At 38.5% G+C, this 27,828-nt stretch overlaps 1 protein-coding gene across 4 annotated transcripts in view; it reads right to left on the bottom strand.

Annotated features, from left to right (window-relative positions):
• Positions 1-1,752: 1,752 nt before the first annotated feature.
• Positions 1,753-27,828, bottom strand: part of ahcy (adenosylhomocysteinase) — a 40,178-nt gene continuing 14,102 nt past the window's right edge. The window contains 6 exon segments of one of the 4 annotated variants that reach the window (NM_199218.1): positions 1,753-2,395; positions 2,665-2,859; positions 4,248-4,365; positions 19,752-19,839; positions 20,978-21,185; positions 23,097-23,209. In NM_199218.1, coding sequence (NP_954688.1) covers positions 2,264-2,395; positions 2,665-2,859; positions 4,248-4,365; positions 19,752-19,839; positions 20,978-21,185; positions 23,097-23,209 — 854 coding nt within the window. In that variant the 3' untranslated portion in view covers positions 1,753-2,263. 4 annotated transcript variants of the gene reach the window in all.

The raw sequence follows: 27,828 nt of genomic DNA, 5'->3' as shown, positions 1-27,828 counted from the left end.
GTGATATTTTTCAGACAGTCAGCCCATTGGCTTTCAATTACAAAATCGCCACGTTTAAGACCCGTTTTCTTTAAAAATAAGTGATCTTCACTGCCTGATATGTTAAAGTGGGTCTTAGACCAGGCAAGAAGCACAGTGCTCGATTTCATTTTTCCCTGTTATCTCTACATAATTTGAAAATTTATTTTACCCCAGTATTTTCAATGGAGTTTCTGCACTAGCCTCCTGCTACTAACGGTGCTAGCAGTTACACGGTCTCTCATCTCTTTTTATGCTTGAACAACTAAATGAATGCTTAAGTATATTTAAGTGATTGTATTTTAATTACATTAAAAGTCGATGCTTTAAAAGGAACCGTATGAAATAGTCACATTAAGTTTACAGCTGAAAAACACTCTGTACATAAACCCTATTGTCGGTTTAATTTTCCTAATTGACCATTTTGCTTCCATATTTTAGCCTTATAATTACAAATAAAAAAGGTCAGAGATCAAAGTTTGTCTTGGAATTTTGACTTATTAAATCTCTCACACTTCTGACACTCGAATTTCTCAAGTTCTGAAGTCAGAATAACAAACGAGTAACTAGCAAAAGCCAGAATCTATCGGCAAAAACAATCCTTACATTGCTTTTAAACCATGGTAGGATTGAATTCAAATACCCAAGCGACAGCAATATTGATTTACACTTACTAGCTGGGTTTCCATCACTGTTAAAGCACAATGGCATGAAAAAGAAGTGATGAAAATCAGCAAAATTCCAAACAAAAATCCCTTGATTTGCAAACAATGAGAATAAATAATGCGTGCTTAATGCGAGATGGAAACATTTGCCATATACACTTATATAGTGAACATTAAGACTGGTTTATAATTCTACTTGGAGTGATGGGCGTGACCCACGATGTATGCCTTGCAAGCACTCTTGCATATGAAGAGTTTAGATGCAAAAAAACTCTAAAACGAGCATTTATATCAGGCTTCTGTGTGTGTTCAGTAATATCAAATTTATGGCAAAGCGCAAGTTCTTTTCCTGGTTTTTAAAGTGAAATATCTCAACATAAACAAGAGGCTAAGAAAAATGTTAATTTTCAAAGAAAACTTTAGACTGCACTTGGAGGCTTTTGCATCTGAACTCTTCATATAAACTTCTGCATGCTGTTTGTGTTGCTCTGCTATAACACTTCCAAAACACTAGTTGGCAGTAGGTTTTCCTCTGTGTTGAGTTTCTTTGCGGGTGTTTTATTTCTGAACGCTACCTCAAATGTACAAGTAGCTAAAACTCGCTCTTCCAGAGGCAGGAACCTCTTTAATTATAAGGTAAAGACAAAACAAGTTTCCATCTAGAGCTTCTTTACTGTACTCGACACTTGTAAACACTCGCTAAAAATAGGCTCGTGGCTTTCAGCACAGCCCACACTCGTCACCGATACTAAGCAGAGCAATCCCAGAGCTTGCGCTAAGCGTCGTTACGACATTGAGAGGTGCGCGTCAGCCATAGTGATCGCTATGCGACCGTACGAAGGCTAAGCCGGACCATACGCGTGCGCTTGATGCAGAAGTATAAATCAGCCTTAACATCCACGTGATTTAATTATGCTTGCCTTGTTTACTGTTGGTTGCTAGGTTACCAATAATAGTCAGCCACTCTAACAACATGAAGGAAACGCATCTAATCCGCATTCAGGATTTCCTTCATTTCAAGTTGGAAACAGATGGAAACTGATGTGCTGAAAAATGAAACAAAAGCATGTTACAGTCAAATACCACATTTATTTTATCAGGTCTTCATAAGTGGATGTAATAAAACAGGACAAGCTACCCAGACTCACAGCCTGCTAACAGAAAAATCACACTTTCTTTATGTCCATTAACTTCTCATGGATTTATAAACGTAAGCAGGGCCAAAAATCTGAATTCAGTTACCTGACAAACTGGAAATCACTTCAGAGTAAGACATGGAAGAGCCGAAACATTAATTACATTACAGAGCGGGATTGAAAAAACAGAGCAAATGGAAGAATTTTGTGATTTAACATAACCGTTTTGTAAAACAGGGAATGCGAATGAGAGCGTGTGCTCACAGATTAACACTGCTCTTGATATCAATGCAATAAAAGGCGTTGGTGAAGCTCGCAGGCACTCAATGACAGGGAGAGACACGATTGAAGCAACACTAGAGCTGTACAAGTAACTGGCATGATAGCCCATGATGGTGCAGTCTGTCCTGATCCACAGCTGAAGCTGCCGTTGCTCAAAGCTACTCAGTAGCGGTAGTGGTCCGGTTTGAAGGGACCTTCGGAGGGCAGACCCAAGTATTTGGCTTGCTTCTCTGTCAGTTTGGTCAGTTTGACGCCGAGCTTGTCCAAGTGTGCGGCAGCAACCTCCTCATCCAGCTACATGTGCAGAAAGGACACCATCAGAAATGTATATATGGCTAGATGACAGATGACTAGGTGATGTTTGATACTTGTAGTGTCAATACTAATCATATTCATGTTTGTAATGAGTGACATCACGTCAACAACCCACATATATAAATTACAAACTCATGCAAAGCTAAAACAAATCATCTGTTATGGACTTTAGGATATTCATAGATAATAATGGACACTCTGACAGCATTTGTAAATGGTAACAATGAGTCTACATAAGGATAGCTCACCTTCTTTGGCAGAAAGTAAACCCCCAGTGGGTATTTGCTGTTGTTTTTCCACAGCTCGATCTGAGCAAGGACCTGGTTGGTGAAGGAGTTGCTCATCACGAAGCTGGGATGGCCCATGGCACATCCTAGGTTCACCAGACGCCCCTCGGCCAAAACAATGATGTGACGGCCATTTTTCATGCGGTAACGGTCAACCTGTAAAGACAAAGTCCCATAAGATTCTTACACTTTCAAAATAGTGTGTAATGTTGCCTCTTGAGCACAACAAAAGGAAAGGTACAGCACCAGTCCAAAGCAAGTAAATCTTTATACTCTATATAGCCTAACACTGTTTTGAACGTCCTCAAATTCAACCGTAGTCTTGAGTTTCTTCAATGAAAAACCATTTTAACACCATTTCTGCGCTGAATGTTGTGCTAATTTAGGAAGTATAGGAATTTTTTTGAAAGTATCTGCTTTTTAAATCGTAAAGTATCGGTGACATATGAAAATAAACAAATAAATATTAATATAATAAAAATACAAATAAATATTAATATAAAAACAAATAAATATATAAAATAAACACAATATTATTATAAAATAAACAAATATTAATATAAAATAACCAAATAAATACAAATATTAATATAAAATAACCAAATAAATAAACAAATAATAATAATAATAATAATAATAATAATAACAACAACAACAACAACAACAACAACAACAACAACATAAAATAACCAAATAAATATACACAAATAAATAAAAATATAAAATAAACAAATAAATATTAATATAAAATACTGAAATAAACAAATAAATATTAATATAAAATAACCAAAATACAAATATTAATATAAAATAACCAAATAATAAAAAATAAATAATAATATAAAATAACCAAATAAATAAACAAATAAATAATAATATAAAATAACCAAATAAATAACCAAATATTAATATAAAATAACCAAATAAATAAACAAATATTAATATAAAATAACCAAATAAAACAAAAATATTATAAACAAATATTCAAACAAAATAAACAAATATTAATTAAAACAAATAAATATTTATATAATATGAACACAAAAATATTAATATAAAACAAACATTAATATAAAATGAACAAATCAATCAATTAAAAAATGCTATAAAATAAAAAATATTAACAAAATAACCAAATATTGATATAAAATAACCAAATAAATATTAATACAAAAAAAACAAATAAAGACATAAAATAAATAACCAAAAACAAACACAAATATTAATTAAAACAAATAAATATTAATATAAAATAAACAAATATTTATATAAAATGAACAAACAAATAAATATAAAACACAAAAATTAACTAAATAAACAAATTAATATTTATATAAAACAAACAAACTAATAAATAATAATATAAAATAAATAACCAAACAAATATTAATATAAAATAAACAAATACATATTAATATAAACAAATAATAATTATTTTTTTAAATGTACCATTTTTAGACAAATCCTGTTGAATTCTTAGTGAGTGAGTGAAATAACATGTATAAAGGTTCCCCTGTCAGTGCAGTTTATTATCAACCTTGTACCTGAGGTTTGATGTTGATTTTCTTTGCTGCGTGTTCATTAAGCCACTTCATGTCGATCTCACAGTCAAAATGGCCAATGTTACAGACGATGGAGTCATCCTTCATGTGCTCAAAGTGTCTTTAAAACACACACAAACAATAAATAAACACATAGTTTACATTGCCAGATAGATCAAACAAAACACAAGCAACATTTCAAGTCAAAGTACCATTTTCCAGCAGCCTTCAGAACTAAAGTAAAACCTAAAGCAAACCACATAGAACACTAATCTAAACCGATGGTCACCCATATGGTACCAACATTAAAGGAGACCTATTAGATCTAATACGAATGTGAATTTTTCCCATCTGTTTACATTCACAGACATAATGACCATGTTTATGTGAACTTGTTTGATTTTGTGCAACTGACAGTTTAAGTGCAATAAGATGCTTAAGAGATACACGATGTACTCGCCTGTGTGTGCATGTGCTTCAGATGTGTATGCTTTCAGAAAACGCACATGATGATGAAGAACTGGAGCCCCGTTTCAAAAAGGAGGTTCAACCAACTCAGAGCCTAAACTTTAACTCAGAAGTTGACTGAATGTCAGACGAAGTCACCTCAGAGTTTAACTTTGTAAAGTCCAGCCTCAGACGTCACGCCAAGCACTGCCGGCTGACCTGTGGCTAAATGTTTGAAGCATATGGCAAAGTTTTTTTTGGAAACATTTCAGCCAAGTCAAGTGTGCACCGATTTTAACCAGTCCACCTGAAAAAAAAAAAAACCGCTGTGATGTTCATCTTGGTCTGTGTCTACACGTCCTACTGATTTCCTTTATGTTTTGCTGACAGATCAATAAAAATATTGTTGCATAGTTGTTTGTGAATGTACGATTGCTTGCTGTTATGTCAAAAAGACAAAAGGTGATTCGTTGGTTAACCTGTCCGTCATAAAGCATAAACTACTAAATCCAAGTTTTATCCATTTGGTATCAGAAGTGGCTTATATGAAAGGCATAAGCCTCTAGATTACGCTTACTTTACCAAAATAAAATATGATCATGCCTTGATTTTTAATTAGGACAGTAAGGTCTGACTTTGCTCAGACTAAAGTCTTGTCACTTAACTGAAATAATGTCCAGTATAGAATATAAAGTCATGCTGCAGTGGACAAAGAATTAATATTGTGTTTAACTCCCATGAGCTTGGAGGACTGCATCCATACATCTCTGCAATGACTCAAATAACTTAAATAACAATCTGGAATGGCAAAGAAAGCGTTCTTGCGGGACTCCCAGAGTTCATCAAGATTCTTTGGATTCATCTTCAATGCCTCATCCATCTTACCCCAGACATGGTCAATAATGTTCATGTCTGGTGACTAGGCTGGCCAATCCTGGAGCACCTTGACCTACTTTGCTTTCAGGAACTTTGATGTGGAGGCTGAAGTATGAGCAGGAGCGCTATCCTGCTGAAGAATTTACCCTCTCCTGTGGTTTGTAATATAATGGGCAGCACAATGTCTTGATACCTCAGGCTGTTGATGTTGCCATCCACTCTGCAGATCTCTCGCACACCCCCATACTGAATGTAACCCCAAACCATGATTTTTCCTTCACCAAACTTGACTGATTTCTATGAGAATCTTGGGTCCATGCGTTTTCCAGTAGGTTTCCTGCAGTATTTGTGATGATTGGGATGCAGCTCAACAGATGATCCATCAGAAAAATCTACCTTCTGCCACTTTTACAAATGATCAGCTAGAAGTCAAGTTATTATTTGTTGCTCTTACAACTCAAGAGCATTGACAACAAGACTTGTCAAGTAGTGTAGCGGGCGATCCTTGACCATTCAAACTGGCCAAAAGTTCCCAGACCTTCAACCATCAGTCTGAGGTCTGGCTACACAAGACTAAATCATACAGAGCTACTGTACCTTTACATGTAGTAAGTGACGCACTGAACAATTTCTGATTTTGTTGTCATCATATTGTTATTTAATAATTTGGCAGTTCATTCCGCTGTGGTGACTCATGCTGAATAAAGGGACTAAGCCAAAGGAAAACCAATGAATGAATACATTTGTATTATCAAACTGGCAGATTTAAGCAAAATGCACTTAATTTACATTACCCCAGAAGACAAAGGACACATATTTAATAAATTACTTATGAAGAAATCCCATCTTGACTAAAAATATATTAGTACTTGAAATGCAATACTAGGCGAGAAAAGCATTTAAGTGCACTTCAATGAATGAACTAGGCATTTAAACATTGCCTGTGCAATGAGAGACAAAAAGAGAAAGGAGACTGATAGAAACTCTCGGTTTACTGAAAAAAAAAACGCCACTCATGACCAGGTTAGGTTTATAGAGTAAGTTACCACGGTTGGTAACTGACTCAAAGTATAGCTTACCTGCCTTTTAGAAACAGACTTGACTTGCCCTGCTTTCTCAAGTTTCACTTACGATTCACCATTTCACTTATGGCCCGTTTTCATTGATTGATACGGTGCAGTTCGGTATGCTTTTATGGCCATTTCCACAGTCAAAAAGAACCGAAAAGTGAACCGTACCATACCACTTGTGAAGCGACTTGTCCTTTTAAGGCAAGTCACTTCACTCTGAGGTCATCTCTGAAACGCTTCTCAGGCAGTATGCCCAGGCATTTTGTTTGAATGGGAAAACATCAAATTCTCTAAAATTACTTGCGAAGCTAATGACAACATTAGCTATTATGAATAACCAATCAAATTAAACAACAACTGTTTTGGTTTCATTTCTAAATGTTCGTATCACACAAAATCTGCAGAACCGTGCGTCTGTTCCAAGCCCCTCCCCTGAAGAATTGTCATTCTATTGCAATCGCTGATTGGCTCCTATATTAAAAGGTGGGCTTTCACCATATAGCGACTGCTGATTCGCTCCTGTACTAGAAGGCGGGGTTTCATTCGCTATATTGACAGTTACACTTTTCCCCATTCAAAAGTATACGAGTGACAAGTCTTGTGTACTCTTAAGTCTTTGACCAAGCACAACAAATGGGTACCAAAAGCTAGAGCAAGACCTGCAGCTGAATGATATTGGTTTACAGATTTACGTCACTAGCTCGTGCACAACCAGGAGAATGAAAAAGACACCACCATTTTTAAATACACAGTTAGGATATTACATCGTAATAATATATACATAATATAATAACGAGCCATGATCAACCCGAGCTCAATCAAACCTTATCGTCGTCTTGATGAACAGCCACAAAACCAAAAAGAGCAAAATCTACCCTGTGCCCAATTGTTGTTTAGAAGGCCGCGCGTCTATATTTGAAATAACAAACGTCTTGAGCTGAAGATTATAACGTGCGCGTGATTATTGAAGTGCTTGTGACATCCGATCCTTTCATAAACAAACGCAAGAGTAAAGCACAAAATAACAAATGAGAAACCTGAAAAATAGCAAATGATTTGTTCATAGAAAGGTTAGTATTGAACATTTATACACAAGTATTTGTGTATAAAGCATCTGCTTTTATAAGAAGTGCTTCTCATATGACATGTGAACGACCCGTACAGCTTTACTGTACACATTTCCTTGAGTGAAAATGACATCAACAAACTTTGTCGTACACTATGTCCACCAAAGAATACCATTGGTACCCTTTCGGCAGTGGAAACGCAAGCCTGATAAAGGTGACCCATACCAACCTGTACCATACCGTACCACTCAGTTGAAACGGGCCATTAACCTGCTAAATCCGAACAGACATTTTGCCTTGAGAGTATCTGAGACACAGGCGGTAAACACTCCGACTGCTTCTGAAAAAGGAAGAAGCTCATTTGCATAGACAAAAAAAAACGGTGCGTTTATTTCCACTCACAAGAATGGCCATCTACAACCTGATCATGATCAGATAGCTTGAGCTGAAACCTCAGAGACATTCTGGGGACACCTGAGGCTTGTATTACATCTTGTAAAAACAAGCAACATAAGACATCTCCTTTAAATAAACTAGCAACATTTGGCCACTAGCCATAATATCAAACCACACATTCTCTGCTCCCACCATGAATGATGCATCAGATCATATGGATTTGAGGAAAAGGCAGCCAATTACGTTTCAAGGCAATCAGACTAAAATCAAAAAAGCAGGTTAAATATTTCACCTCCACCGTTTCTGGAGTGCATTTGCTTAAGCGCTGCCAGACAGACACTCGCAGATTGCCAGCCTTTAAACATGTCCCTGAAAACTTCCAGAGAATCCAAGACCCAGTTCTCACATCTGTGGATAATCCCAAACAGCAGCTGTGCTGGACGGGGCCCTGCGCGTACTCATCCCAACCATTCATCACAGAGGCCCACACCCCGTCAGAAGCAGCGGCCCGCTCACCTCCACATTTAGACATCAGATGAGCAGCGAGAGCGCATGAATCTCAGGCACGCACTGCATAATGTAGCAGGCCGGGGCCAGATCTCATGCTGAGCGCGTTTGATGGTGGGTCCGGGGGGTCTTCACCGCACATGAATCTCCCGCCTGTTACACGTACAAGCTTCACTGCTCAAAGGATTCATTGTTGACAAACTTGACGCTGCAGCGGATGACATCCTTATACACAGCTGCCACACAGCCAGAGAATTCAATTCATAGCTTTAAAGAGATGGCCAACAGTCCTGTGATCATGTGTTATGGAGATCATCAAATGTAGTGGAAATATATTGTCAAGAGTGTAAATAAATTATTGAAAGGTTTAAAAAAAAAAAAAAAAAAAAAAAAACGGGCCACTTTATTAGGCAATTTATTTATTATAGGTACCTGTCCAACTGCTCATTAACGCAAATTTTAATTAGCCAATCACATGACAGCAACTCAATGCATTGTAGGCATGTAGACATAGGCTGTGTCCGAAATTGCTTACTTCCATACTATATAGCAGGGATCACCAAACTTGTTCCTGGAGGTGGGGTGTCCAGCAGATTTTAGCTCCAACCCTAATCAAACACACCTGAACAAGCAAATCAAGGTCTTACTAGGTATACTTGAAACACCCTGCAGGGCACCGGACCTCCAGAAACGAGATTGGTGACCCCTCCTATATATTATGCTAAAATCAGTATGGGAGAAGTACCCGGATGACCAGCAACTACCTCCAGCGAGATTCTGAAGTGCGCATTGGATGGACACTACACTACCCCATAATGCTCCACAAGAGAATTCTTGAATGGGAGTGAAGCGACGCAAATCAGGTAGGTCACATGATCATGTGGCAGATGTACGTCCGATTTCCATTCATACTACTCAATTATACTATATATAGAACGTACTTTAACAGCTTAGTATGTTTAAATTCAAATGCAGTACCTAGTGAGTAGTAGGCGGTTTTAGACGCAGCCATGATCAAGATAAGTGGTCACCAAACTTGTTCCTGGAGGACTGGTGTCCTGCAGAGTTTAGCTCCAACCGTAATCAAACACACCTGAACAAGCCAATCAACGTCCTACTAGGTATACTTGAAACATTCAGGTAGGTGTGTTGAGGCAAGCTGGAGCAAAACCCTGTAACACTGGCCCTCCAGGACTGAGATTGGTGACCCCTGGTCAAGACGATCTGCTGCAGTTTAGACAGATCATCAGAATGGAGAAGAAAGGTGATTTAAGTGACTTTGAACGTGGCATGGTTGTTGATGCCTGGGGGATGCCTGGGGGTGTTGCTCTGTTGTTCCCTCCTCCCCTTTCTGTTTTTATTTGCTGTCTGCTGTACTTCTGAAATCTAGGTGTTCCAATTGGTTTTCAGAGTTCTCCCGAGTTGACCAATTAGAAGAGGATGGGTGTTATTCATGCGCTCCAGTGATGACTCAGCCCAGATGAGAGGGGGGATCCTTGTTGCTGCTGTGTTTGCTTGTGTGACATCTTGTTCTCTGGTTTGCTTTAAAGAGTTTTGTGAGTAAAATGCACTAAAAGGGAAGTGAAAGTCATGTGACACATTTTTACACACACGTAAATGATTCTATGTTAATCCGCTAGGTTAGAAGCGGGTGCTACTCTATGTATGTTTGTTCCAGTGAGTGCAGTTGAGTAAGGGGCGTGTGACGCTGAAGATGTTTTTTTTGTTATTTACATATTTCTCTTCAGTTATTTAGAGGTGGAGGAGGGATTAGTTAGCGGATGTTTAATTTGTTATTTTCTTTGATTTGGCACCGCTTATTTTCCTTCCCTCCTTTAGGAATGTTTGTTTACTTTTTGCATTTATTGTACATATTTTTAAAGATATTTTGGGTGATTTAAATATTCTTTTTCTGTACTGTAATAAAGCGAACCACTTTTTTTGCCACGTCGTTGTCAGTGTTGATTTTTAGCAGCTAACATCTCAGGGGAATTCTTACAATATTGGGTTGTTATAATTATGTTAAGCCCTTTTTCATCCTCCGAGCCACACGGGGCGTAACAGTGCCAGACAGGCTGGTCTGAGTATTTCAGAAACTGCTGTTCTACAGGGATTTTCGCACACAACCATCTCTAAAGTTTACAGAGAATGATCTAAAAATAGAGAAAATATCAAGTGAGCGGCAGTTCTGTGGGTGCAGCTTCCTTGTTGATGCCAGAAGTCAGAGGAGAATGGCCAGACTGGTTTCAGCTGATAGAAAAAGACAACAGTAACTCAAACACTCGTTACAACCGAGGTATGCAGAAGAGCATCTCTGAATGCACAACACGTCTAACCTTGAAGTGGATGGGCTACAGCAGCAGAAGACTTCACCTGTCAGCTAAGAACAGGTAACTGAGGCTACAATTCACACAGGCTCACCAAAACTAGACAATAGAAAAATTGGAAAAACGTTGCCTGGTCCGAGTCTCGATTTCTGCTGCAACACTCGGGTGGTTGGGTCAGAATTTGGCATCAACAACATGAAAGCATGGATCCATCCTGCCTTCCATCAACGGTTCAGACTGGTGGTGGTGGTGTAATGTGGGGGATATATTCTTGGCACACTTTGGGCCCATTAGTACCGATTGAGCATCGCGTCAACACCACAGCCTACCAGAGTATTGTTGCTGACCATGTCCATACCTTTATGACCACAGTGCACTCATCTTCTGGTGGCTACTTTCAGCAGGATAACACGCCATGACAAAGCGAGAATCATCTCAGACTGGTTTTGTGAACATGACAATGAGTTCACTGTACTTAAAACTAGGGATGCACCGAATATTCGGCAACCGAAATTATTCGGCCGAAAATAGTCAAAAAAGCCCTTTCGGTGTTCGGCCGAATAAGTAAAAAGGCCGAATAAATTTTGCCGAACAATGACGTTTTTAATGCCGCGATCAAAAAGTAACCCGCGTAGAGTGAGAGGCGCGCGCTTTATGCAGCAAACATGTCAGCAGTGTGGAAGCGCTTTAAAGTGTAAGAGAAAGAGGCAAAAACGGCCGTTTGCAGACACTGTTCTGCTGAATTTTCCAGAGGAACGTTCTCTCTCTTCTCGCCCCCTTTGAGCAGATAACAAGAGAGATAAGCTCATCTGTGGCAGACGTCATACATTTACTTGCAGCACTAAAGCGTCTTTTAAACAAAGAGGCTGAAACAGACCACGGAGTGAAAACAGCTAAAAGTGCGCTCTTAGAAGCTGTCAGCGCACTATTTAGTCAGGCGGACTCAGAACACCTTTACTTCTTTCTCCATATAAAATATCATTACTTGGATATGGGGAAAAAGCTGCGCACACGAGAAATGATCCAGGCCGAGTTGGACTTGGGAAAGCCGCTAGGTATTGGAGATGGACGGTCAGGTGATGCACAGCGCAGGAGATGAAAACAGCGCAGAGAGTAAACAGGCTCATACTACAGATGAGCCGCGACTGTTTAGTGCTGCATCTCATGTCATCGATGAGAAGAGGAACCGACTTTCATGCGAGACAGCAGAGAAGCTACTTTTTATAAAGAAGAACCTGCCACTTTTCCTGAAGAAGTAGGCTAAGTAGGCTTATGTCTAGGACAGTTATTCATTTGTTGTCATCCACATTTTTTGCACTATTCAATGCACATTTGTTGTTGTAGACAGTTACATTCTTTCAGCAGTCAGTTATAGGCCTAACATAGGCTATTCAAGAAGGGGGGCTTCAAAGATGGCCAAATAAAAATATTTTTTTATTTTACTAATTTATTTATTTTAAGTTATATTGTGCATTGTTTGTATATTATCTGCTGGAATGTTAAAAAATGTTCAGTGTTAAATAAATATTTTTGAAATTATATTTTTTGTTATTTGATTTATTTCTCTGAAAAGCAACACAAAATAGTAAAAAGCTAATTTTTACTATTTAATTATTGTAATGGTGAAAAAATTGGCAAACTAAATGAAAAAAAATGCAAAACACCGCATTTGGTATTCGGCCTTCAGCCAAGAATTTAATTATTATTCGGCTTCGGCCAAGAATTTCATTTCGGTGCATCCCTACTCAAAACGCCTCGACAGTCACCAGAACTCAATCCAATAGAGCACCTTTGAGATGTGGTGGAACGGGAGATTCGCATCATGCATGTGCAGCCGACGAATCTGCAGCAACTGCTTGATGCTATCATGTCATATGGACAAAAATCTCTGAGGAATATTTCCAATACCTTGTTGAATCTATGCCACGAAGGATTAAGGCAGTTCTGAAGGCAAAAGAGGGCTCATCCTGGTACTGATAAGATGTACCTAATAAAGTGGCCAGTGAAGGTATATTTTATATTTGAAAACTACACTTTAAAAATCACATGAACTAATTACATTTAAAATAAAAACAATATAATACAAATAAGGTGAATAACCAAATACTATTTCACAATATCTCAGCTCTACTTTGTTGGAGTTTAAAAAACACAGCCTCAGTGAGCACAAGAGACTTGTTTTTTTTTTGGCTAACCACAAACTTTTGAACAGAAGGCCAAATATTTGCAAGATATTCAATGAGAAGTAAAAACAAGAAATGTTTTAAATCATCCCAATCTGACCAAACATTACAAAAGGTTGTAACACCACCTCTATGCATGCAAGATGTTACACTGAGGGAGTTCACAGAATTTTTATTTCACACATACTGAAATTAAAATAAACTTCACAAGCCTGTTTTTCCCTTTTTCCTTCTTGTTTAATTTCTCTACATGTGTATACAGTATTTAGTCCACACAAACAAAAGTAATCAATAACCAAAACCAAGCAGTCATTGAATGTAAACAGTCTTTGTAAATAATATAGATAGTTGGGTGAATGTTGCGTAGATGGATTTGAGTGCGATGCAATAAGATCCACTTCCTCACACTGGGAAAACGGTAGTATGATGAGGTATTTAAGAGTCACTGACCGTCATTCCAAGTGTACACATATAGTTCATTTGCCAATGAGAAGCATAAAGAACGTTGAAACCAAATCATTGCAGTCCATTGAAAGCACCAACAAACACCTCATCTGAACATCTCTAGGACAACAGGTCCTGTCTACATAAGAAATAAACATAGGGCAAATTACAACCAACCATTGAAAATACTTTCAAACTCAAAACGTATTCAATACTCACATTTGAGCAGCAACAATAAAGTTCTCAAAACAATCAGAACCGGAGTGGGTCGGTAGCCTCAGTTCACCATGTGGTTCCCTCTACCAAACACGACTCACTTGCTCTATGGTGAGCTGGAATATATCCAGTTCTCACTCCCCTCTAGTGCAACCTAGTGGCCTATAGTAGTATTGCAACCAGTCCTTCTCGCATCACAAGAAACTAAAACAACAATTAAAGCATGTAACGTTTGTTCGTTACATACATCCCTCCCCGTGTTTTTTTAAAAATCTGCACCATGCCAAATTTTTAAGTTTTGTGTATGATAAGTATCTACTTGCGCAACATCTGATAACATAGTGACCTTGTAATTTACCGGTCCTAGCTTTTTCACAATCCTAGCTGGGCCTTTCCATTTAGGAGAAATTTTAGCCATGAATGCATCATCAGCTTTAGAGAGAGGGTGAGTTCTTACCCATACCAAATCTCCCTCCTCAAAATTCTGAGTTCTTCTCTTCATATTGTAATACTTCCTCTGCTTACTCTGTGCCTTCTCTACATTGTCTCTGACTACATCATATAGAATTTTTTGGCGTTCTAGGGTATTATATGCTGGTTGGTTAGGATCTGGGGGATTGTGCAAGGCTCTCTGTAGGGGTCCCTTCAACTGTCGTCCAAGTGCTATCTCAGCAGGTGAATAACCAGTACTTTCATGCCAAGCAGTATTCAGAGCAAATCTGAACTCGTATATCCACTGATCCCAGGTACGGTGGTTTTGTTCAACAAACATGGCAATCATGGTTTTCAAATTTCGATTGACTCTTTCTGTAAGATTTGATTGAGGATGATAGGCGGTGGTGAGTTTTGGAGTTATTTGCCACTGTTTACATAACTGATCCAACAGGTTGGAGGTAAACTGCCTACCTCGGTCAGATACAATGAAGGCTGGGGTTCCCCATCTAGTGAATATTTCTTCTATGAGAATCCGTACTATAGTGTTAGACTTGGCAGTTCTCATTGGAAAAACCTCTACCCACTTAGTGAAATAGTCCACTATAACTAGTAGATACTCATTTTGGCGTGAGCTCCGTGGAAACGGCCCCATGATGTCCATACCCAGCATATACCCAGGTTCAACTATGGGCACACTTTGTAGGTCACCAGCAGGTTTTAGGTTTGTAGGTTTGTACCGCTGACATTTCTCACAAATTTTGCAATGTTCCCAAACATCAGTACGTATGGATGGCCAATATGCAAATTCTAGCAGTCGCATAAGAGTTTTGAACCTACCCAAATGACCGCTTAAAGGACTGTCATGCGCATAAGACAAAGTTACCTCTCTCAATTTCTCAGGGATTACAACCTGTAGTCTTTGGCCTTCCTTTGAATCTGGAATGCTCCTGAATAAGACTCCATTCTTGCAAATATAATGAGTCCTCTTCAGATCTGTGGTTCTCTGGCTTTTGGCTTTAACCATGATCTCTTGGCATTCGGTATCCTTTTCCTGTTCACAAGCAATTTGTGATAAATCCAAAGGCAGATCACATGAGACAGTACTAAAATTCTTTTTGGCTGGTGTATGCAGTAATACAGCCTGTGAGTTCACTTCCTCTCTCCTGGACAACACATCGGGCACTATGTTACACTGACCTTTTCGGTATCTTACAGTAAAATGGTATCCTTGTAGTCTGATTGTCCATCTTTCCAATCTAGATGAAGGTTTAGGATGTTGGAAAAGCCAGACTAAGGAAGCATGATCAGTGATTACCTCAAACGGTCTACCTTCAAGGTAATGATGCCACTTCTCTACTGCCCACACTACTGCCAGACACTCTTTCTCTGAGGCTGAATAGGACTTCTCAGCCCCTCTGAGCAACCGAGATGCATAGGCAATAACTCTCTCTTGTCCTTCCACTTCTTGAGTGAGCACAGCCCCTAAACCCACATCACTTGCGTCAGTCTGTACCTTGAAGGAAAGGTCAAAGTTAGGTGTACACAACACAGGTGCTCTAGTGAGCTCATCTTTGATAACATCAAAAGCACGTTGACACTCATCAGACCAATTCCACTTCACATCTTTCCTCTTCAAGAGGTGTAAGGGAGCTGTTTTGGAGGAGAAATCAGGAATAAATCGATGGTACCAAGCTGCCAGTCCTAAAAATCTTTGTAATTCCTTTAAGGTCTTGGGAATTGGAAATGTTCTGATAGCCTCCACTTTGTCTGAATTCACATTGACTCCATCTGCTGAGATGGTATGGCCCAAGTAGTCAAGTGAAGCACAAATGAACTTACATTTCTTTAGGTTAAGTGTGAGACCAGCTTTGTGTAGGCTGTGAAACACTTGTTCAAGATGATTCAGGTGAGTTTGTACATCGGGTGAGTATACAATAATGTCATCGATATAAACCATACAACATTTGTTTTTAAGATCTCTCAGTACCTGTTCCATCAGCCGTTGGAAAGACGCAGCTGCATTTTTAAGGCCAAAGGGAAGAGACGAGAATTCATATAGCCCCGAAGCAGTGACAAAAGCTGTTTTTTCCATACTTGCAGGATCCATTTCTAACTGCCAGTATCCACTCTTTAAGTCCAACGTGCTGAACACCTTAGCTCCTTGAAGAGAGTCCAGTATATCTGTGATTTGAGGCATAGGATAAGCATCTAGAAAAGTTTTTGCATTAAGCCCTCGGTAGTCAATGCATAATCTAGATCCCCCATCCTTTTTCTCTACCACTACCACAGGTGAAGCCCAAGGAGATGTAGAAGGTTTGATGATTTTTTGTTGAAGCAACTCCTGTATCTGTTCTTCAATAAAATCATTCTTGGCTTTAGAAACTCTATATGGTCTCTTTCTTAAAGGCAAGTCATCAGTGGTCTTGATCACATGCTTGATAAGGTCTGTACGGCCCAGTTTATTAGTACATACTGATGGCCAATCACACATAAGAGCTTTTAATTGACTCTTTACCTTGGTCGTAGTGTGAGAATTTTCCAAGGCTTGGTCAATCAGTTTTAACCTCTCATCGTGGCTTACTCCAACTTCTTCCTGTGCAGCATAAAACTTCACAGCAGCATGCTCAGTTGTTTTGTTAAAACATACAGGGTGACTACTGTTAGCATCAGGTAGGTAGATACGTGAAACATTAAAGTCGATGGTTACCTTAGCCTTTTTGAGAAAATCCAAGCCTAATATAACAGGAACAGCCAAACTGTCATCATCCATCACATGAAAGGTGACTTCATGCTTCACTCCATAAATTTCACATGCCCATAATACTTTACCTAGAGTTTTCTGACTCTGTCCATTTGCGAGCATGAACGTTTGATCACTTCTAGTCAATTGCTCATCTTTTTTCTTCAATCTCTCCCACAACTTCTTCTGCAGCAAAGAAAATGTACTTCCTGTATCAATTACAGCATTGAAGTATGAGTGATTCAAGATAACAGGAGCCTGTAGTACATTATCACACAAACAAGGGTCAATAAGCATGAGCCTATTTGGTTGTCCTTTCACCGCTGAAGATTTCTTCTTTTGATCCTCTTCCTTTCCTTGACTCCATCTTTTCCTACTTTCTGACCAATCTTTCTCTATTTGTGTACCGAGACGAACCAGATCATCAATACTTTTCACTGTTCCTCTTAATAATGAAGCCAATCTAGGATTACAGTTTCTCAATGTTGCTTGTACCAATTCAAATTCAGACATTGCAGGGTTTATTTTCAGTGACATTGCTCTATAGTTAAAAGCATAGTCTCTTATACTTTCATTGACTCTTTGTTTGTAATCAGCCAATTTCTGAGCAGCCACTTCCTTGTGATCTTCATTCAAGAATGAAAAAAGGAATTTTTCTTTGAATGACAACCAATCTGTAATACTGCTCTTCTCAGCCTTCCACCAACTCTTAGCTGTACCTTTAAGACTTACAGATAAAGCTGCTAACATCTCTTCATGATGTAGAGGTCGAAGTTCATCATATTCTTCAAACCGCTCAATGAAATCAAGGGGGTCTTCTGAATCTGCATTTCCAAAAGTAGGCAGTTCAAGTTTAATACTGGTTGGGAAGGACGATGGAGAAAGGTAAGTGCCTTGCTTTGTGGTGTCTTGAGTTGCATCAATTCTAGAGGGTGTTTGAGATGTTTTGTGAGAAGTAACTATGCTGGAATGCATAGGAGTGGACATGATCGGTTTGATAGCCTTAAATTGTTGCTCTAGCTGTTTGTCTCTACGCTTCAAGCAATCCACAATACTCCTACTCAAATCCTCAACTTTAGCATAGCATTTTTGCTGAACACGATCTAACTCCCTCTGTACATAGTAGTTAATCCTATCTTCACATGCTCTTAAATTTGCATTCAGTGTCTCAGCGGTGACAAAACTGCTTACTCTATGCTCAAGATCAGCCAAGTGCTTTTCAATGCTATGTATACGCTGATCATGTTCATCATTCTCAAACTGTAATTGATCATCATGAAAGTCAAGGGGTGGGGGTGGTGATGGAAAGTCATCAATTTTACTAATGTCTTCCTGTCCCTGCTGTGGAGATTCATCTTTACTTTCTTTTTCTTCTTCTGAATCTAGATACAATTCACTAAAAGTATCTATAAGATTAGCTACAGGATCTCTGAGATGAGTAAAGGCTTCATCTGAATAATCCACACTAGCTGCTCTGTCCTCCATTGTAAATTTGTAATATTTGCTTGTGAAGAATTTCAGTATCAGTGAAATATCTCTTTATAATTCAAAGGACTTCGTAAAATACAATTCACGAATGTCCCTGTTCGGGTGCCATCTGTAACACCACCTCTATGCATGCAAGATGTTACACTGAGGGAGTTCACAGAATTTTTATTTCACACATACTGAAATTAAAATAAACTTCACAAGCCTGTTTTTCCCTTTTTCCTTCTTGTTTAATTTCTCTACATGTGTATACAGTATTTAGTCCACACAAACAAAAGTAATCAATAACCAAAACCAAGCAGTCATTGAATGTAAACAGTCTTTGTAAATAATATAGATAGTTGGGTGAATGTTGCGTAGATGGATTTGAGTGCGATGCAATAAGATCCACTTCCTCACACTGGGAAAACGGTAGTATGATGAGGTATTTAAGAGTCACTGACCGTCATTCCAAGTGTACACATATAGTTCATTTGCCAATGAGAAGCATAAAGAACGTTGAAACCAAATCATTGCAGTCCATTGAAAGCACCAACAAACACCTCATCTGAACATCTCTAGGACAACAGGTCCTGTCTACATAAGAAATAAACATAGGGCAAATTACAACCAACCATTGAAAATACTTTCAAACTCAAAACGTATTCAATACTCACATTTGAGCAGCAACAATAAAGTTCTCAAAACAATCAGAACCGGAGTGGGTCGGTAGCCTCAGTTCACCATGTGGTTCCCTCTACCAAACACGACTCACTTGCTCTATGGTGAGCTGGAATATATCCAGTTCTCACTCCCCTCTAGTGCAACCTAGTGGCCTATAGTAGTATTGCAACCAGTCCTTCTCGCATCACAAGAAACTAAAACAACAATTAAAGCATGTAACGTTTGTTCGTTACAAGGTTAAAGCAACATGTGCAGGCAAAACATCCACAATAAAAACCACAATTTCTGCAATGCTGAGACAAATGAAGTCTGAATCATTGCCTTTCAGTAGGTGAGATAAATATGTTGACACTGTTAAAAGCAATAAATTTGATTGGGTAATAACGTTATATTATAAACTAGTTTTGATTTATTGCTTTCCTGTTCAAATAATGATTTCAACACTGGGCAAACGGCTGCAGAAATTGCTTCAAGAGTTGTTCTTTAAAATACGCTTCATTTGATCAGTCTTTAAACGACGAGTATCATTACGAAACCGCAACTGAAATCGGAAATGGAGTTCTCACGATTTTTCCAGTCCTCAAGGAGAAGCACATAGAGCACAACACATCTGTTCACTGGTGTATGTTTGATTAATGCTGCACAAACCTGCCAAGCAGAATGTCCTCGCAGCCAGTGGTCGTCACAAAGATGTTTCCTTCTTTGCAGGCCTCGTCCATGGTGGTCACTTCATAGCCTGAGTAAGCAGAGCCAGTGAAAATATGGGAAAACACATCAGTATTCTGAAAACTAGCCTATAGAAACACTTTAAAAGCTATTAAGAAAATAGTGTGCAAGACAAGTCCTTTGACTCCTATGCGGGAGATGGAGGCGAGTTACTGAAGTCCAGGGAAAACAGCAGTAAGTACAACAGCTAATAGCAGCTTTTTTTTGGTAACAGAACAGAAAAGCATTTAGCAAGTGACCTGAGATATTAAAGCTATAATGTAATCTTATGCTGTGTTCACACCAGACACCGTACGCACGGATAAATTGAGCTATTCGTGCATAAATGGATGCGTGAACATCGAGTTTACTCGCTTATTAGTTATCAGGAATCCTGTATTCTGAGTCATGCCATACAACAGTAATCCTCCTATGTATCGATAAAATCAGCACTGTGAAAATTCTCAGTTTCTAATTAAGTCACCTTTTTTTTTTAATTCAACTAATTGTTTTATACTGAAACTTGCCTTCAAAAAGTGCTTCCCTGGTCTTATCCAGACTACTTGCATATTAAACACATGTCCACCACAACAGGAAGTAAAAAAAAACCTGCAACTGCGTAAATTTTTTTAACGCTTTAATTATTTAAAATTACTCGCATGCGTTAACGCACTAATTTTGACAGCGCTAATATATATATATATATATATAATCCTAATGCAACATTTTTATTTAATTTATCTGTTATGCTCCAAAATCAAACAAAAGGTGCTCAGGGGTAGCTTAAATAATGTGTCGGTGTTCTTTTGGATTCATTAGAATAAGCAGAAAAAGTCAGTCCAAGGCACTTGCGCTTAAAAAACAGTGGAAAATATATTAAAAAGCCTTTAAATCATTCTGGCACAATAACATGAAACATCTGCAACTTTAATAAAGAGAAATGTTACTGATGTATTAATATAAGAAGACTGTACAGTGTCATTTTATCTGAATACTGTTTGACTCTGAAAAACCATAGAGAACTGTCTGTCTATTTGACTTTTTTCTTTGCTCTATTGTAATTGTTCTTGCAATTGTACTTGTTTATATTAATGATTCACACCCTTACAAAATATTATAAAACTATAATATATACAGAAATAAGAATCTGTAAATTATAGACAGCTGACCCTCCATTGCGGCCTGCAGAGCGTTGATGGGATCAATCTCGGTGACGATGACTCGAGCGCCGAAGCCTCTTAGAGCCTGAACGCAGCCTTTCCCGACGTCCCCGTATCCCGCCACTACTGCCACTTTCCCGGCGATCATCACGTCTGTGGCCCGCTTGATCCCGTCAATCAGAGACTCGCGGCAGCCGTACAGGTTATCAAACTTACTCTGAACAATTCACAAATAAATACATTTCAGACATGAATGCAGAGCAAAGTTAAAAGTGCTCCCACTAGACCCAAAGATTAGTTGAATGGATTCAAAAATATTCAAATACAACTGTTTAACTCAAGGGGGATGTAAAACTGGTCCATTGACCAAAAAATTACTATTAAAAAATTATTTTACTTAACCTATTTGCCATCAAAATTTAGTTTTTCTGTTGAGAAAGGAAAATAATTTGAAGAATGTTGCTAACCAATAGACATTGACATCCATAGTAGGAATATATATTACCAGTTTCAAATATTTTTCAAAATACACTACCTAACAAAAGTCTTGTTATTGATCCCAGTTGTAAGAGCAACAACTAATAACTTGACTTCTAGTTGATCATTTGTAAAAGTGGCAGAAGGTGGATTTTCTGATGAATCATCTGTTGAGCTGCATCCCAATCATCACAAATACTGCAGAAGACCTACTGGAACCCGCATAGACCCAAGACTCCCATAGAAATCAGTCAAGTTTGATGAAGGAAAAATCATGGTTTGGGGTTACATTCAGTATGGGGGTGTGCGAGAGATCTGCAGAGTGGATGGCAACATCAACAGCCTGAGGTATGAAGATATTTATGCTGCCCATTACATCACAAACCACAGTAGAGGGCAAATTCTTCAGCAGGATATCACTCCTGCTCATACTTTAGCCTCCACAAGTTTCTGAAAGCAAAGAAGGTCAAGGTGCTCCAGGATTGGCCAACCCAGTCATCAGACATGAACATTATTGAGCATGTCTGGGTTAAGATGGAGGCATTGAAGATAAATCCAAAATATCTTGATGAACTCTGGGAGTCCTGCAAGAACGCTTTCTTTGCCATTCCAGATGACTTTATTTAATAGTTATTTGAGTCATTGCAGAGATGTATGGATGCAGTCCTCCAAGCTCATGGGAGTCATACACAATATTAATTCTGTTTCTACTGCACCATGACTTTATAATATGTTCTGTACATTATTTCTGTTAAGTCACAATACTTTTGTCTAAGCAAAGTCAGATCTTACTGTCCTAATTAAATAATTAAAAAAAAAAAAAAAAATCAAGACATGATCATATTTTATTTTGGTAAATTAAGTGTAATCTGGAGGCCTTTGCCTTTCATAAAGGCCACTTCTGATACCACATAATCAACTAAGAGAGTCAAGTTATTATTTGTTGTTCCTAAAACTTGAATAGGCAACAAGAGCACTTCTTTAGTGCTCAACAGAGAAGAAAAAAACAAAAACATAAATCAAACAAGTTGGAAAGTGCTTTTTAATATAGAGCAGTGGTTCTAAAACTGTGGTACATGTACCACTAGTGGTACGCAGGCTTCCTTCTAGTGGTACGCGGAGGAATTTAATATGTGATGTACATGCTACACACATTTCAAAATTTATCAAAAATGATGTACATAAGCCATATATGACATATAGCCTATATTTCTGAGGTAATTTTAATAGGCTTTACTGGGCCTACTACGCTATTGTATTTCTATACTGCTCATTTTGGTGGTACTTGAAGAGACAATTTTTTTCAAAGGTGGTTCTTGATGAAAAAAATTTGAGAACCACTGATATAGAGTATCTTATGTGTTTTGTGTGTGATGTGCCGCTAGTGCAGTTTTTTTTTTTTTGGCATACTTGTGCCGTCTTCTGCATGTCTGGTTTCTGGTAACCCTCCATCTACACGTTTTGTCCTAAACAATTACTGCAGTGTAATCCATGTGCAAGACATCAGCACAAAAAAAAAACGCTTGATGGATTTGCTCATTGGTGCATCTCTACATACTATCAAATTCAATCCAATCCAATTGCAAATCATGACAGGAATGAACAGGACGACAGTGTAACGTTGCTCTATGGTGAACGAAGTGAAGTTTACCTTTGTCACAGAGTCATTGACATTGATGGCAGGAACCTTCAGCTCTCCGCTCTTCAGCATCTTGTAGAGGTTGTGAACTCCAGTGGTTGTTTCCTCAGAGATGCCCTTGATTCCTGAGGGAGAAAAACACAAAACTCAGTTTGCAAAAACCCACAAAATCCTGCTGCATCTGTTTAGAAGATATGTTGATCCTACTAGTTGCTTATAAATTTTTATATGTGTGCAGGTTAGCTTGACCCTCCCTGCTATAAATGACGTGGCTGAATTAAACACTTAAGCAAAGATTAGAGGCTGTCACACAACTTCAGCATCGCTGGAGAATCTACTGAAGCTCATAAGCCCAAAGTATTATCCTAATTAACTCCAGGTTGGAACATTTCTGGCATTTAAAGGACGGTTCACCCAAAAAAATGAAAATTCAGCCATCATTTATTCAGCATCCACATGTTCCAAACCAGTAAGTTTTTTTCTTTTAGTTGAACACAAAAGGAGATACTTTGAACAATGTTAGAAACCTGTAACCATTGTACAAATAGTAGAATTCTTTCTGCCTAAATGGTTTAAATTAATTCTAGAAATCTTACAAAGTGTAACCCACCGGTCAAACTACACCAACCCGGTCTGATCTGGGATTGAACCGGTGATCCTTTGTATGAGAGTCTTTAGCTTCAAAAGGTGCTCTAGCGACAGATGCTAGAGGGGTTAGGTTTACCTGCATAGCACTTTGCTAGCTGGCGTCTTTTACACTAACCCCCTAAACCTCACTCCCATCCCGGACGAGCCCCCATGTGTAACCCACCGGTCCTACAGCACCCAACCAGGTCTGAGCTGGGATCGAACCAGTGATTCTCTGTATGGGAGTCGGTTGCTCTAACAAGGAGGCTAAAGACCATGGCCTCTAGTGTCTGTCGCTAAAGCACCTTTTGATGTCTGAGGAGTGAGGTTTACCTGCACAGCACTTCACTAGCTGGACTCTCTTACACAAAGTAACAGGCCTTAAAAATGAATCACTTTACACTCTACTTAAACTTTGCATATCTTCTGAGCTGTGTTTTCTGGTCAATTATAATCCTAACTCAACATTGCACATTCTGTGATGAACAACTACAGATTCAAACATTGTGCCATCAATGCTAAAATGCTATATTGTGCAGCTCCAATAATTAATATTATTGCAAGTGTATACTTAAATAATGCTCAACTATGATAGCAGGTATGGCATGCTGTCCGGGCAGAGAACCCTGAGCTCGGAGATAGAGGAGCCCAAGGTTCCTGCCTGGTCAATGAGCATTAGGAGGGATATGAGATCAGTTGTTTCTTGAGTGCCCTCAATTGTACTTTGGCTAGTATTGTGGTGCTGATTGATTCAATGTTAATGTGTTAAGTGCTTGTTATTACGCTTTATTTATGTGCATGTTTTTAGACTGGGAGGAAACCGAAGAACCCAGGGAAAACCCATGCGAACAAGGGAAAAACATGCAAACTCTGTGCACGGAGTGCCGACTGGCCAAAAACAAAAGATATGGAATGAAGTTTAGGCAGGATATTCATAGTAGTTTTAGAATGATCTGATAGGCTAGATAATGATTAGCGAGAAGGATCAGCTGTGGTTGATCGTATCGTGTGCTCCTCTCAAAATTAGTTTGTGAATGTTTGATGCACTACTTTGTGTTTAGTGAATTAACAACCCTTTTCCTTATTAGAGGTATGCAACATGGTGCTTGAGTTTTATATAAAGTGTCATTTATAGTTCATTAACTGCAAGAACCCAAGAGTGACCTGGCTAGAAACCTCATAAAAATTTATTGTTAACAGTTGACATGCAGCTTTACCCACAATCATCTATTAAGCTGATATTTGAGGAAGCGGCTCAGATCCTGAACTCCAGCAAAAAGAAAAGATCAAATGGAGAAGCTTCATAAAACCGACTCATTAAAACTCAGACAATATTTAGAGTAAGACTAAGACCGCATGACTCAGACTCAAAACAACAGATGCTTCAAAATCATGTTGGAAAAGAACTGCGTGATCCTGGAGTAGGATGACATCTAGTGGCTGTGACATAACACTACAACACAACATTAGAATGGTTATATATAGGAAATTCATGAGAGAAAAATGATAATTGGGTCAGTTATAATTATAAAATCAGTTTAAAAATCACAGGTTATAAATCGTATAGATGTCAGGGATCAAAATACAATCATATCCATGCCAGGAAGCTGAAATGTAAAAAGGTAAACAAAATTAATCAGTTTATCTTGCAAATTTTGAAATTTACCAATGCTATTATTAATTTTATTTGCATAATTATCATCTTATAATAGTAGCAACCAACACACTTTAAATATATTAATATATATTTTGTGAGGCCGTCTTGCCTGACACATCTCTACAATAATCGCATGGAGGTCAGGGACAGTACCTCTGGACTGGGCAACTGGGGTGGTGGTTCCCATTATTAAGAAAGAGGACTGGAGGGTGTGCTCCAACTAGGGTGAAATCACACTCCTCAGCCTCCCTGGGAAAGTTGATGCTAGGGTACTAGAGAGGAGGATCCGGCCGATGGTTGAACCTAGGTTTCAGGAAGAACAATGTGGTTTTCCTCCAGGCCGTGGTACACTGGACTAGCTCTATATCCTCACCAGGGTGCTCGAGGGTTCATGGGAGTATGCCTAACCAGTCCACATGCGATTTGTGGTTGGAGGAAAGTCCTTACCCCCGGTAAGGACTTTTCTGGGTTTTGTTCATGATTTAGGGAAGGATGAAACGGGAGATTGACATGTGGATTGGTGCAGCAGCAGCAGCAGCATTGTGGTCGAGGTACCTGTCCGTTGAGGTAAAGGAGCTGAGCCAAGAGGCAAAGCTCTCGATTTTCCAGTCAATCTACGTTCCTACGCTTACCTATTGTCATGAGCTTTGAGACATGACCGAAAGGACAAGATTGCGGATACAAGCAGCCGAAATTAGTTTCCTTCACAGCGTGGCACTATTGATAGAGTGCGGAGCTCTGTCACCCGGGAGGAGCTTGTGGTAAAGCTGCTGCTCCTCCACACAGAGAGAAGTCAGTTGAGGTGGCTCAGGCATTTGTTTCAGTTTCAAGGTGTTCCAGGCATGTCGCACCAGGAGGAGACCTCGGGAAAGACCCAGGAAACGCTGGAGGGACTATCTCTTAGCTGGCCAGGGAACACCTTGGAATCTTCCTAACTGGAGGAAGTGTCTGGGGAGAGGGTAGTCTGACGTTCTCTCCTGAGACTGCTGCCCCCGTGACCCAGCCCCGGAAAAGCGGTAGAAAATGAATGAATGAATTTTTCCACTATATAAAGTTTAATGACCCTTTAATCATATTAATTATTTTACAATGATTCATTTATTTCAATTATTAAAATTGTATTATTCATTTTTTATTATCACTTAATTTATTAGTTTCCTTCCACTGGTGTATTTTTTTCTCCTCTTAAAATGTTGGATGTTTAAAAAACAAGGTTTTTTTTTTTATTTATTTTTATTTACAAATTTTGTTAATAGGAACGCTCCACTTATTATGAAAACCTTTTAACTATACAAGAGTTAAACACTTGAGTTTTACAATTTCTGCATCTAATTAGCCCTTTTCCAGGTCTGGCGTGAACACTTTTAGCTTAGCATAAATCATGCTAAAGTCAGATTAGACCATTAGCACTTCGCCCAAAGTTTAGATAATTTTTCTATTCAAAGCTCAACTTTTCTTAAGTTTGAGCAAGATGCTAATAGTCCTTTTTAGATTAAATTTAATTTAAAGATACAATTCTTTTTTCAAACATTTCCAAAAGACCCCTTAGCACTCCCTTGTAGCCTCATTTTAAACTTCCAAATGTGTTATCGACCATTATAATGTGGTCATGGCATTGGCCCTTGAACATTTCCAGCTTTTTATATTACCATTTCATAACTGTAACAAGAGACAATCCAATCCTATTTTCATGTTAAGACAGCTATCATAACATTACTTATCAATATCTGGACCTTTGCGAGTTCACGAAAGCTATGGAAATTAAAAATGTAAAACAGGAAATACATTTAGACCATTGTTATTGTTTACATCCCTCAAAATGGTCTATATACTGGGTGGCACTGTAGCTCAGTGGTTAGCGCGGTCTCCTTACAGCAAGGTCACTGGGTCAGTATGGTTTTTCTATGTGATGCTCCAGTTTCCCACACAGTCCTAAGACATAGGTGAATTGAATAAACTAAATTGGCCAAAGTGTGTATGTGAGAATGTGAGCGTGTATGGGTGTTTCTCAGTACTAGGTTGCAGCTGGAAGGGCAGAGATGTATAAAGTACTAGAGACCCATACTTAAGTAAAAGTACAAGTACTCAATCAAAAATTGACTTGAGTAGAAGTAGAAGTGCTCTTTAAGCACCATACTTAAGTGGAAGTAGTAAAGTATTCAACATTTTTTGTACTTAAGTATTGCAAGTAGTTTATTTCAAAATTTACTACTCAAGTACTGAAAGTAAAAGTACAAGTATTGTGTAATGTAGTTATTAAAGAAAGCAGTCAAAATACACTAATTGTTTTGTTTATTTTAAATATCTTTTTTGGGGCACGTGATTACGCAGAACAAAAAGAAACATGGCTTATGATACTGTTTTTCTCTGTAAATAGTTTCTATGGTACAAGAACTCACATCGTCAGGCCCTTTTACCAGAAAAACCCTTCACTGATGAGATAATTTAGCATGTTCACTC

The sequence above is a fragment of the Danio rerio genome, chromosome 6 (genome assembly GCF_049306965.1).
Source record: "Danio rerio strain Tuebingen ecotype United States chromosome 6, GRCz12tu, whole genome shotgun sequence".
Lineage (NCBI taxonomy): Eukaryota > Metazoa > Chordata > Actinopteri > Cypriniformes > Danionidae > Danio > Danio rerio.
This window is presented reverse-complemented; position numbering and strand designations above follow the sequence as displayed.